We start from the raw sequence: 14,229 nt of genomic DNA on the forward strand, positions 1-14,229 counted from the left end.
TTCCTTAACGTAAATGACCGCCATAACCACAACAACAGGGGGAGCTCCACTAACCACGTTAAACCCAAATTCCGAACTAACAAAGGTCTTAACTCATTCTCTTTCTATGCCACATCAATATGGAATGCACTCCCAACCGGTGTAAAAGAAAGGGCATCTCTATCCTCCTTCAAAACCGCACTAGAAGAACACCTCCAGGCAACTACAACCCTAAACTAACACCCTCCCTTCCAAATAATACCTCTTCGGATTGTAAATAATCTAATGTAAACAATCAAATGTAGACACTTTTTCTTATACTTTCTGATCTCTCTCTCTATGTCCACTACTTGCTGTACATATCCTACCAAGTCAGTCCTACACTGTTTCAATATCCATTTCTCTGATGATGCAATTGTTGATGACTGAAGTGTTGATACCAACCAAACCTAAACCACCCCCCACCCCCATATCCCACACCCCGGATTGTAAATAATGTAAATAATTCAATGTATATACTCTGATGATTATCTTGTGTGATGACTGTATTATTATGTTAGTATATATTTGATAGTGTATATCTGTATCATGTATCAATTTAAGTGGACCCCGACTTAAACAAGTTAAAAATATTATTTGGGTGTTACCATTTAGTGGTCAATTGTACGGAATATGTACTTCACTGTGAAATCTACTAATAAGTTTCAATCAATCAAAAAAAGCATCATTCTTATGAGCTTAATTTAAATAATGATATGTTGCCACTAGGTGTTGCCAAAAAACAATTACCACTCCACTTCAAATTAAAAAAACTGCATAAGTCCATTCCAGGTGCTTAATAATAGATGGTAGTGTTCTTCATACCTACCATAGTTCTTTTTTTGAGTAATTTCACTTGATCTAGCCTTTTCTAACATTTCACACTACAACACAATAAATCTATGTATGATTTACCATATCGGATCATTATTGGTATTGGCCAATACTCAAGGCCCCAATATCGGGACTGTATCCAAAGTAAAAAAAAAATTGTATCCGGATACTCTTAGTATTGTCCCATGAGAAGATGAAATGTGAGGGCTGTATTCACTATCATGAAATACCGTATGCGCTTTAAAATCAACAGAAACTGAAACCAAAAAGGTTTAGGAAAAGTTTTCCAGAGTCGTATACTTACATTTGACCATGATCATATAGACGTCAATAGTGCAGACTGGAGGCTGAGGCAGCCGCTCGCCTTTCTCCAGCACGCCGGCTATTTTACTGGCCGGAATGCCGTCGTACGGTTTGGTCCCGAATGTCATCAGCTCCCACACGGTCACACCTGCAGGGGAAAAAAAGTCTTATTCATTCGGGTTTTTGTGTGCAATAAAGCTGTTGAAAGGCCAGTGAAAGGATGTGTGCAAAGTTACAAACATTGATGTTGACAAATGGACTCTGGGAGATAACAGGATGTATCTCAGCGTTAAGAAAGAGAAAGCGCAAGAAAAAAAAGCTGGCAGTTGTGCCAAAGCTCGCTGATGTCTTAGGCAAAAAAGAAGGTATGATCAAGCCCTGACGGGGGAGAAGAAGATTTGGAAACAGGCCCTGAGAAAAGAAAGCAGCGCTGTGTTGAGTTTCCACGAGTCAGCGTTTTTGTGTGCTGCTGAGCTGGAAGAAGTATTTGTGCACAGTCTTGTCCATCTGGGAGAGAGCTGTTCTCTCGTCTCATGTTGTGTTCTTAAATGTTGACAAGATCCAACAACAATATTCCATTTAAGGACTTCCTTGCTGTGAAAACGCTTGCTGTCACTTTTGCATATGACAAGTTACTGAAGTGTTATGTGGGCCACCACAGAAGAAGATGGGATTACACAACTCTTTTAGAGCTGTATTATTTTTCTTATTCTTATTTTTTCAGTTTTTCTATTCCTGCATTAGTTAGGCATGTCCAAAGTGCGGCCTGAGAAGCACTTCTACCCCCCGTATTATAAAAAGAAAATAAATGAATAATAATGAGATATTTCATAGCATGACACAAGGTACAATATTGGGTAACTGTACCAGACAACTTTATGGGCGAGCTTGCGGTCAAAGACGTTGGTTCACAGCACACTACTTTTATACACTAGCAACATAATGGGTAACTGACAAAGTTTTGATTGATGGCCAACTATTTATGGAACTGGTGTAAGAAGACTGGCTTTGTGTGGACTGTATGACTATACTGTACATGTCATGACATTTATGTGACTTGGAGAGGTGTATCTTTACCCTGCAGGGTGACGTCTACATTTAGCAACTACTAGAGGTGGTTGGGAGTCTGGGACCTATAACACTAAGCTAAGATATCAATATTTTGTTTAGATAGCTTGGCATAAATTGACCTACACTGGACTGGTTTGAGCATTTTAAACGAACAAATCCCTGCATCCTTCAACTTTTATGTAGTGGAAGAAGTTTGGACACTCGTGGCATATTCTACCTATTGTTGCACATTTAAACACAGGAAGTAAACAGAAAATCCGAAGAATTTCTGAGTCATGGCGAAGAGGTAGCAATAAATAGACATGTTCTATGTAAACCTGTGAACATTTGTACAGCATGTCAAAAATACCATGCCCATGACATTAAATCCTGCATTTTTTCACCTGTGCCTTTGATACACAACCCAAAAATCTGTAACTGTGTGCGCTTCAGCACGGCAGTATCTGTTGCGACAAAATAAACACTGTCGCAATTGCTTCCAAAAGAAAGGGGCAAGAGAAATTAATGTAATTTTGCCTCGCTCTCCCGACATTGCACTCACACCGGCGACATCTCGACTCTCTTACTGTTCCGAAAGCGCAAAATTTGCATAGTGACGTTCCCACTCCAATCTGTTCTGTATAGAAATCTATAACATGGAAAAAAGGACTTTTCGGCTTTTTAATTTTCTATTAAAAAAGCTCTATGAAAGCAGCTGAAGACTCACCGTAGCTCCATACATCACTCTGGTGTGTGTATGTTCTGTTCAGAATAGACTCCAGAGCCATCCACTTAATGGGTACCTGGAATGTGATAATAATTACATTAATTTTGGCATAAAAATGACCGCCAATCCATCCATCTTCATTCGTTATCTGAGGTCGGGTCGCGGGGGCAGCAGCCTAAACCCAAAACTTTAAATATTTAACACATAAAATGATTTTCATTGAATTATATACAGTGGTACCTAAACTTAAGAGTGTTATGAGATACAATAAGAGCTGTCTCTTAGCTAAGTGTTATACTTTAAGTTGCAAGCAAAAATTTGAGTTACAGTGTATCCCTACTACAGTAGTCTGTACCATACTAAAGCAGAATAAGTCTAACGCCAGCCAAGAATGTTAAAATAATATCAAACGGTGGACATTTATCCATGAAAATATGAATAAGCTGCTGATGGTGTGTTTGACATAGAAGCAGCTTGTACAAGATACCGTACAAGTCCGCTTTCCAAAGTAAATGCTGTACATTATTATTACATTACTTAATAAAACTACTGTAGTTGTTTGTACTGCATTCTGTTGTATTGTTTGTATACAATACAAACAAAATACAGGAAAAACACGGACTCTCCAAAAAACTTCATAAAACAAAAATAAAGAAGTGCACAGCAAAAAGTGTACTTAAAGAAAAAGCAAGGCCAGCAACACTTGTGTCCTTCTAATAATTTTAATACAAACTGCGCAGGCGCTACCAAACACAGACCGGTTTCACGACGACATTTTCGAGTGTTGCTGGCCTTGCTTTTTCTTTATGTATAAAATACATAATATATATATATAAAAATAAAAAAAAACATGTTATGTGATAAAATTGTGCTGTTTTGGGTGTTTTCAAGAGTTCCGTCACAGACCCAATTAAGCTCGTAATGTAAAGTACTACTGTATAATGTGAACCAAAAACAATTCTCAAATTTTCTGCACTTGTAATACAATTACTAACTTGCCACATTCCTGTTTCAATACTAAATACACGAGCACATTTTAATAATAATGAAGAAAAATTGGCTCCTTCAAAAATAATAATTTTCCTTTATGCTTGTTAATATGGTTTGTAAAACACCATACTGTTGAGATGTTTTTATTATTGTGATCAATTAGATACATGGAAGGGGCTAGTGTACAAAACATAGATTTCTGTAATTAGGCAGGGAATCTGATAAAAGAAGACTTTTACCCAATTCGTCCTTATTCTTAGCACAACCACTACCTATTTATAGCACTTACATAACATTTAGCTAAAAAACAAACAGTACAGTACAGAAATAGCACCTTTCCTTTCTGGCTGAAAGCACAGCGAGGTGTCTATCAAGAAAACCATAAAAAAATGTTTCCTGGATTCTTTTTCACCAACCTTTCCTCCGTCAGCGTGGTACTCTTTCTCGTCTGCGTTAAGCAGCTTGGCCAGGCCAAAGTCGGTGATCTTGACATGCTGAGGGGTCTTCACGAGGACGTTTCTGGCCGCCAAGTCACGGTGGACCAAATGGCGTTCCTCCAGGTAGTTCATACCCTTGTGTCGAAACAAATGATGAGGTGTTAAACAGTAAGCCAGCTAAAGTTTGAACGTAGTATGCTAAAAACAACTTAACTTTTCGGCACAAAATGATTATGGTTTGGCTTGTTCAATAAGGAAACACAATGGAAAACTATTTAGCGTTCATGTAAACAAGTTTTTGCTTTTACTTATACTGCCTTAATTAGTTTGCTTTTATCCAATGTATCTACTACTGTTTGTTTACATATTTCACCTGGAAGGCAAAGTGGGAGACTAGTAATTATGCAACATAGTTTTCAAGTTTTGGCTTCTCCTTGGCACTTTCGCAAGCCATGAATCCTGCTGGCCAAAAGCTGTGCTACACTATATTTGTTTACAGATTAGATGTGTGACTTTAGGATTACTTCTTGTCACACACTGAAGGTGACCTGTGTACTTTATGTAAGATTAAAATAAAATTTGGGTATTTTACGTAGCGAAAAAGTTGTTGAATCACGTGCTAAAATGCCTTTTTTGCTATTGTTAGATTAGCCTACAAAAAAATTCAGGTATACACAACATCTCCACCAAGGGAGAACAATCCTGAACTTTTTTGACTGAAAAAACGATGTCTCAGTGATGCAGTTCCCCTACAAAGCTGTAGGTGGCTGTAATGTTGAATACAAAGTGTGTAACCTTCATTAACTGCCTTAATGAAAGTTAAAGTGAGACTTCGTCTTGGTCCATGCACTCCGCCGTTCTATTTAGTTTTGTAGAAATGGAACATGTCAATACTTTTGTAAGTACTAATTAACTAAACAAACACATACCTTCATGGAGGTAGTAAAAATATTGCTCACCTTTGCAATCTGCACGCACCAGTTGAGCAGGTACTGCGATCTGATGTTGTCCTTGTTCTCCTTGACGTAGTCCAGCAGGCAGCCGAAGGGCATCAGCTGGGTGACGAGCTGGACCGTGGACGTCAGGCAGATGCCCAGTAGGCGGCATACGTGCGGATGCTCCACACTGGCCATCACATACGCCTCCTGTGGTGCGCAGAATGGGGTAAGCGATGATGTGAGGCAGATGTTTTAAGAAACCAAATATAAAATAATAACAATGTAGTTCAAACAGGCTTCATTCATTTTCCAGAAAGCCCCCGCATGGATTTATCATGGATTTTCTCTAGTGAGAAAGTTTTCCATCACCGTCAAAATAAGTGTTAAGTCATGACTTTTTTCATGACGTGCATACACAACATAAATACAACATGCAATACAGTCAAGCTGACATGGCTCAGGCTGCAGTGGTCTACACAAATTCAGCTATTTAAGAAAAAATACAACAGCTGTTTACTTCATCAACTTACATCCAAAATCTCTTTGTTGGCTTTGGGCGACTTGGCTTCTCTCAATACCTTAATGGCCACAGGGATCTTCACATCCTCTCCCTCTGGTACCCAAAGGCCCTGCATGGAAACACACGCCATGGAAGTGTTTTATAAGTTGTAGTTTCACTCCATTCAATACGGTAGCTGCGCATGATGGGACAGTCTACAACAAATTCTTGAATATTAGAGTGTTGATGTTAATTTCTTTTGGATTTGTTTGCTTGGAATAGCATTAGTCCTTGAAAAAGTAAAAAACAAATTATTGCATTAATAAAAGGTTTTACATTAACTATTTTTAACATACAAAATAATTAAAACAATAGATATGATCATTTTAATAAAATAAATACACTACTATTTACAGTACATATTTTTCAAGGGTCACCAACACGTACATAGCGATCAACCAGTCGATCTTTGGGACCCTATCGGTCGATTGTAAAAATATTAGAAAAAAAATAATATAGTAATATGACATTAGCAACACCCCCACCCGGAGAGTGGTCACAGTTGGAATTAAACTATGAGACTGGCTGCAAAATTAGCTGAGGAAGTATGCATCCCAGAAAGAACTTACTAAATTAAGCCTCGTTGGTCAGTCCAAGCTTTCAAGGTTAGAACCAGGTCCTACTGCTTCAGAGTCAATCATGCTAACCACTGTACTAAACGGCCAGGCTTTCAAACTAGTCTGCCGCTTTGGTTAAAAAAAGATGTGTGTGCAACAAGACTACCTTTTTGGCTAATTTCGGGTATAAATCGTTTTTTCTTTACAATAAAATGTATTTATTCATTTATATGACTCATTGATGTAAACATTTTTTAAAGAAAGATTGGTTATTTTGCTCCCTTTTGGGATTTGAGCCCACAGGAGTGGCATGTGTATTCTCCCCTCAGCCAAACTGCCTAGCTGTCAAAATGATGTCCAACTATGAATGTGAAAGAGAGTGATTTAGCGAAAGTATTGCTTTTTTTTTTGTTGCTAATTTCAGATAAAATTTTATTTTATTTTACTACAAGTATATTTTTTGATAGTGCGGAATATCTACTTGCAGTCACGGTTATTTTTAGGCGGTGAGCTGAACGTTTTGACGCTTGAACGATATCAATCGGATGAACAGTTTGGGAATTAGAGGCGGACGAAAAATGCTATGGAAGAATAATAACAAATTAATGAATTTTGGTGTAGAATAATATAGATTCCCACAATAAGATTATCACAAAATATTAAAAAAAATATTTGTATAATAATATAATATATATACTGTATGACATAATAGAAAAGTACACTAATATAAGATTAAACCCTAAAGCCATTGTTAATAATAGTTCGATAGTGGCAACGAAAAGCTCTCCAGTCAGTAATGAAATAGCAAAAGCATTGTGTAATGTACTACATCTTAAACTGCATCTTACTCCTAAGCCCCCAAGTGTGTTTAATGCGCAAAGGAAGCTGAAGTGGAGTCAGTGGTGCGTGACCACGCAAGTTAAAAATGCGTCTTTTAATTGAAAAATTGACAACAGATGTTGCAGAGCACAGGCGACACACACTTGGATCACGTCGTACGGTTTGAGTCGAGCTCAATGGAAATTTCGACAAGGATGACATTTGAAGCCAAAAAATGAAATAAAAACCCGCAGCCTGTTATTACCTTGTAAACTGTACCAAAAGCCCCTGATCCCAGCACTTTGATTTTCCTGAATTCGGGTTCCTTCAAGATGCGCAGTAGTGCTTGGTTGGGTGCCTCGCCGCTTGGAGTCAGAGGTTCAACCAACTGGAAAAACAAGGCACAAGCTCCAAAATACACTCCCTTTCATGCAGACGCTTTAAATGGCTTCATAATACCTCCTTCTCCTGAAGAAGTCTGCGCATGGTCCTCTTCCTCTTGATGTGGCGTCGACGTAGGATTACAAACACCGACAGGGCTGCGATGAGGACCGCAAGAAGGCCGCCGACCACACCCGCAGCAATCATGGACAGGCCCGAAGTGCTAGAACACAACACAGGATACGCAGATAGATGAGAATGCTAATAACTGATGAAAGATGATGTGTCAATGATGGTTATTTGCTCACATTTTCCCCTGGCAGCCTTGGAGACCAGGCCCCATGCACCTGTAAACAAACCGATCATAGGTAAACACACCATTGATGAACTTCCATTAAAGCAGTGTTTCTCAAAGTGTGGGGCGTGCCCCACTGGTGGGGAATAGAGACATGACAGGTGGGGCGCGAGGAACGGGAGGAAATTTCACTTTAAATTTTTTTTTTTATTATTATATTTTTAGATTATTTTTTTTACTATGCTTTCATTTTCTATACACACTGTAAATCACTTTGTGATTCTGTCTGTGAAATCCGCTATATAAATAAATGGAAATTACCGGTACTTATTTTTACTGTAGGCTTTATATTTCTCGGTAGGAGCGAAAGTTTGACAGACATAGCAACAGTAACTAATGGGGGCGGGGCTAAGCGGAACAAACTTTCGAGCGGATGGGTAGCAGGCTAATGTGTGGATCACAATTACACAAATATATACATTTGTGACTCACACCTCAAAGGTCGTTGAGCCAGAGCCAGCGCCTGCAGAGAAACAAAAATCTGACGGGCACGCACTGTGTCACTCACCGGGAAGCACTCGCGTCAAGGCAGCTCAGCCCCGAACTCAATGAGGTTTTAACAGATGTTGTGAGCGCGGTAAATTTGATCAAAACACGACCACTGAAAGCGCGACTGTTCTCTGCACTGTGTGAGGAAATGGGAGCTGATCATACAGCCGTGCTGTTTCACAGTGAAGCAAGGTGGCTCTCCTGGGGGAAAGTGCTGTCACTTGCCCTGTCTTGCCAAATGCATAGCTCCTCCTTTTTTTTTGCAAAGATTGCAAAGTGGCACTTTTATTGTATTTATTATTGAACTTGATGCAAGTTATTTGATTTATTATTGAACTTGATGCAAGTTATAACACTTTTTTTTATTTATTATTGAACTTGATGCAAGTTATAACACTTTTGTTTTATTTATTATTGAACTTGATGCAAGTTATAACACTTTTTTTTATTTATTATTGAACTTGATGCAAGTTATAACACTTTTTTTTATTTATTATTGAACTTGATGCAAGTTATTGGATTTATTATTGAACTTGATGCAAGTTATAACACTTTTTTTTATTTATTATTGAACGTGATGCAAGTTATAACACTTTTTTTTATTATTGAACTTGATGCCAGTTATAACACTTTTTTTGATTTATTATTGAACTTGATGCAAGTTATAACACTTTTTTTGATTTATTATTGAACTTGATGCAAGTTATAACACTTTTTTGATTTATTACTGAACGTGATGCAAGTTATAACACTTTTTTGGATTTATTATTGAACTTGATGCAAGTTATAACAGTTTTTTTTTATTTATTATTGAACGTGATGCAAGTTATAACACTTTTTTTTATTTATTATTGAACTTGATGCAAGTTATAACACTTTTGTTTTATTTATTATTGAACTTGATGGAAGTTATTTTATTTATTATTGAACTTGATGCAAGTTATACCACAGCTGCACAGTTATTTTATTTATTATTGAACTTAATGTTATTTTATGTTATTGAGTTCGAATGTATACAACTTGATGTTCAATAAATTTGAAAATATTAAAGCTTGGCATTAGCGCTCTGTTGGGGCGATGGGGGCAGGTGGGGCTTGAAAACTCCCCCTTGTCCAAAGTGGGGGATGACAAAAAAAGTTTGAGAACCACTGCATTAAAGCATGATTCCTGTTTCCCAGCAAGCCTTTCAGCACCTTTTCGTACATAGTTGCTAAAATCACATGTTATTGTTGTGCTGAATTGTTATTTATTATCCCCCCCCATACTCGTGTTGTGTGTGTGTGTGCGTGTGTAACTTACCTGTTTCGTCTTGTGTTGCTATTTTTGTTCGCACTGTGTGAAAAGTTAGTGTTCGGTTTAGAGTGTTTTTTAATCAAATATTTCTCTTTTGTTCCACATTCTTAATTCTATTGTCTCCCTATTAGAAGAAGAGGACACTTACAGTGATCACAGGAATTGAAAAAACTATTGTATGAGTAATCAATAGGACATGGGGAAGGGTTAGTTTTATAAGCACTCCTTTACGAAAATGTCGAATTGTAAATTGTAAAGGTGTGCGTTCAAAGAAATACATGACTGTGACTATTGGTGAAAAACAAGGACAGTAGCATTGGCATCGTCAAATATTAAATATGCAGACTTTCCCTGACATATAGGGACTCCCAACATCAACTCATCAGGGAAGCTGGAATAAGAACAAGATCTGGCAGGAAGTAGGCCGCCAGCACTGCTGTTATCCAGGCAGAATCATCTCTTAGGACCAAAGATACCATCGGAAGCCCCTGTACTGGAAGACAGGGTCTAGGAACATCACATTTCCAGCAGTGGTCCAAGTCCACTCCCAGGGAAAAGAGGACCATGATCCAGGATGAAGTTCGAAATCTTGAGGAAGAAGGAAGAAGCGCTAAAGCCGTCGAGCTCGCAACCCAAGGTGCCTGGACAAGGTGGAACCTTCCCAAGAGGACTGAACTGTGGAGGCTGGAGCCGTTTCGTTTCTCGTTTCTGCTCCGGGCAGTATACGACACCCTACCGAGTACCGACCCCAGTCAACTTGCATAGGTGAGGAATGAGGGAGGACCCGCTGTGCAGGTTGTGTGGCGGTAAAGGAACTATGGTGCACATTCTTTCTGGGTGCAAAACAGCATTGACCCAGGGGAGATACAGGTGGCGCCATGACAAGGTGTTGGCAATGCTCACAGACATCTTGGAGCAAGAGAGGAGAAAGAAACACGCAGCCAAAACTAAGCCACTGCTGAGCACCATCACCTTCGTGAAAGAGGGTCATAGACCAGTCGTCCAAGGCCAAGCCAAGCAAAACCTCCTGCAGTTGGCCCAGGGTTGGGAGATGTAGGTCGACCTGGGGAGGAAGCTCCACTTTCCAGAGGCGGTACTGTCCACCACTCTGAGACCAGACATACTTACGTATGTGGTCCCCAGAGGGAAAGAAAATCATTCTGGTGGAACTTACTGTCCCGTGGGAGGAGGGGTGTGAGGAAGCGGCAGAGAGGAAGAAAAAGTACCAACAACTTGTCCAGGACTGCCGGGACAAGGGGTGGACAGCATGGCTGATGACAGTGGAAGTAGGATGTCGAGGATTCCCTGCTCAATTTGTGTGGAATCTGATGACAAAGGTCGGATTGAGAGGTCACTTGAGGAGAACAGTCGTTCGTAGGCTGGGAGAAGCGGCAGAGAGAGCCTCCTGTTGGCTCTGGCATAAGAGAGAGGACAATAGCTGGATGCCTGGATGAGAGGGGCAGTGATCTGGCCAATCACTGCTGACCCACCAACCGGAGAGTGTTGTGGTTAAGGGTCGAAACACTCGGCGAACGTTGGGGACCACCTGATGACCTCTTGTCCAGGCCAAAGCTTTATCCATTAGAAATAGATTATAATAGCATCTTTGATGTATTTGCAAACTATAGTCCTTTATAAAGAAAGAACCCGTATTTTGTAACTTAAAATTAAATCCAAATTGGTGCCACAAGCCTTATTATAAGGCAAAAGAAGCATGTAATTTATCCCAGCCAATCAACATAGTCATTAGAGTAGAACATGTTAAATATGCATATACTTAAATATATATAAATAAACGTAAATTACACTTGTTTATCATTATTTCAAACATAATGATGATGGTTAAAAAATTGTGTTACCAAAGGTTTAGTGATGTAATAATTATGAGAGGAATTAAAAGCTCTAAACGGGATCTAATTAAATGATGGATTAATTTAAAAGAGCCCATATTTAAAAGTTGTGTCATAAATACCATACACATGTCCTTACAAAATGTGTATTTTTACCCTTGGGTGCAGTTGGGGTGACACAGCTGGCACATTTTCAAGTCGTCAGCATATTTCCACACAAGAGCGTCAGCCTCGCCTGGCACACCTTGAGGACAGCGGGCGACGCAGAAGAGTCCATCCCTGAAGTTGGCGCACTTGGTGCAGTTGGCAGGACCCTGAAACAACCGCAAAGACACGTTATTATTGCTATACTGTATATATGGACGCCACACGAGCGAGCGTTTTGGCCACCAGAGGACAGGAAAAACTCCCTCTGAGGGAAGAAGCAACTTCAAATGGGGACCAGGACTCTGTGTGGGGTGGCTGTCTGCCTTAATCGGAAATAAAAACAATAACAGTAGCAATAAAGGTAGTAATGCCAACTTGATTATACTGTACTATTATGTAAGGTTTACTGCTGTTAAGACAAAACGTCCACACTTTTCTTTGCAATCAGGTGCTGTCACCCTTTGCGTGAGTCTGTTTTTTAACACGTCTGTTTCATCAACAGCGGTCAACGTGACAAGAGACCCAGAATATGAATAGAACGAAAAGAGCCAAGTGGAAAACGATGCCCCATCTCCCTATTCAAACGCCACATGTCCTAGAGGCACCGCTAATTCAATCATCACGCAGCGGTTCAAAAAGCTGATTTTGTGCACCCTAGCTGCTATTTTTATTTCATAACAGAAGAAATACATGTTGGTAGACAACCATAATGTTTCCCCCTGGACATATTCTGGATTGTGTTACAAGTGTACTACTTCCAACAAGGGGTACAGATGGATGGATGGATATTTTAGCACTCTTTACAATAAAACCACAATAAAAGGCTTCATAGTGCAGTTGCTCAGTAATTAAATTACAGTGTCATCACCCCTTTACGATACCACATCATGTTTTTTAATGCACATTTACGATAAAAGTGTTACCTATGTTTTCAGGTGGAAGCGAAACCGCCAACACAACTTGTTTTGCTGGTTGACTTTAAAGGGGTCATAGAATTATGTTTTTTCTATATTTAAAACACTTCCTTGTGGTCTACATAACACGTATCGGTGGTTCTTTGGTCCAAATTTTGCATAGAATGTTTTACAGACCATCCTCAAGCCGATTTTTGACCTTCTCTTCAGGATGCGCCGTTTTGTGGACTGTTTTATTTACGTGCCTCCACTTTGACTGCGATGCTGCAGCATCGCGTGGACATCGGGGGCGGTACCTCTGGATTGGCAGACCGGGGTGGTGGTTCCTCTCTTTAAGAAGGGGAACCGGAGGGTGTGCTCTAACTATCGTGGGATCACACTCCTCAGCCTTCCCGGTAAGGTCTATTCAGGTGTACTGGAGAGGAGGCTACGCCGGATAGTCGAACCTCGGATTCAGGAGGAACAGTGTGGTTTTCGTCCTGGTCGTGGAACTGTGGACCAGCTCTATACTCTCGGCAGGGTCCTTGAGGGTGCATGGGAGTTTGCACAACCAGTCTACATGTGTTTTGTGGACTTGGAGAAGGCATTCGACCGTGTCCCTCGGGAAGTCCTGTGGGGAGTGCTCGGAGAGTATGGGGTATCGGACTGTCTGATTGTGGCAGTCCGCTCCCTGTATGCTCAGTGCCAGAGCTTGGTCCGCATTGCCGGCAGTAAGTCGGACACGTTTCCAGTGAGGGTTGGACTCCGCCAAGGCTGCCCTTTGTCACCGATTCTGTTCATAACTTTTATGGACAGAATTTCTAGGCGCAGTCAAGGTGTTGAGGGGATCTGGTTTGGTGGCTGCAGGATTAGGTCTCTGCTTTTTGCAGATGATGTGGTCCTGATGGCTTCATCTGGCCAGGATCTTCAGCTCTCACTGGATCGGTTCGCAGCCGAGTGTGAAGCGACTGGGATGAGAATCAGCACCTCCAAGTCCGAGTCCATGGTTCTCGCCCGGAAAAGGGTGGAGTGCCATCTCCGGGTTGGGGAGGAGATCTTGCCCCAAGTGGAGGAGTTCAAGTACCTCGGAGTCTTGTTCACGAGTGAGGGAAGAGTGGATCGTGAGATCGACAGGCGGATCGGTGCGGCGTCTTCAGTAATGCGGACGCTGTATCGATCCGTTGTGGTGAAGAAGGAGCTGAGCCGGAAGGCAAAGCTCTCAATTTACCGGTCGATCTACGTTCCCATCCTCACCTATGGTCATGAGCTTTGGGTTATGACCGAAAGGACAAGATCACGGGTACAAGCGGCCGAAATGAGTTTCCTCCGCCGGGTGGCGGGGCTCTCCCTTAGAGATAGGGTGAGAAGCTCTGCCATCCGGGGGGAGCTCAAAGTAAAGCCGCTGCTCCTCCACATCGAGAGGAGCCAGATGAGGTGGTTCGGGCATCTGGTCAGGATGCCACCCGAACGCCTCCCTAGGGAGGTGTTTAGGGCACGTCCGACCGGTAGGAGGCCGCGGGGAAGACCCAGGACACGTTGGGAAGACTATGTCTCCCGGCTGGCCTGGGAACGCCTCGGGGTCCCACAGG

At 40.9% G+C, this 14,229-nt stretch overlaps 1 protein-coding gene across 1 annotated transcript in view; it reads right to left on the bottom strand.

Annotated features, from left to right (window-relative positions):
- The window catches only part of egfra (epidermal growth factor receptor a (erythroblastic leukemia viral (v-erb-b) oncogene homolog, avian)), a 164,269-nt gene that overhangs the window by 15,399 nt on the left and 134,641 nt on the right, over positions 1 to 14,229 (bottom strand). The window contains exons 17-25 of the mRNA XM_061979254.2: positions 11,757 to 11,914; positions 7,922 to 7,960; positions 7,692 to 7,836; positions 7,498 to 7,620; positions 5,828 to 5,926; positions 5,319 to 5,504; positions 4,339 to 4,494; positions 2,933 to 3,008; positions 1,157 to 1,303 (exon numbers count right to left, since the gene is read on the bottom strand). Of these exons, the coding sequence (XP_061835238.2) occupies positions 1,157 to 1,303; positions 2,933 to 3,008; positions 4,339 to 4,494; positions 5,319 to 5,504; positions 5,828 to 5,926; positions 7,498 to 7,620; positions 7,692 to 7,836; positions 7,922 to 7,960; positions 11,757 to 11,914 (1,129 nt within the window). The remainder of the gene's footprint in view (positions 1 to 1,156; positions 1,304 to 2,932; positions 3,009 to 4,338; positions 4,495 to 5,318; positions 5,505 to 5,827; positions 5,927 to 7,497; positions 7,621 to 7,691; positions 7,837 to 7,921; positions 7,961 to 11,756; positions 11,915 to 14,229) is intronic.

Source organism: Nerophis lumbriciformis, linkage group LG19, assembly GCF_033978685.3.
Source record: "Nerophis lumbriciformis linkage group LG19, RoL_Nlum_v2.1, whole genome shotgun sequence".
Lineage (NCBI taxonomy): Eukaryota > Metazoa > Chordata > Actinopteri > Syngnathiformes > Syngnathidae > Nerophis > Nerophis lumbriciformis.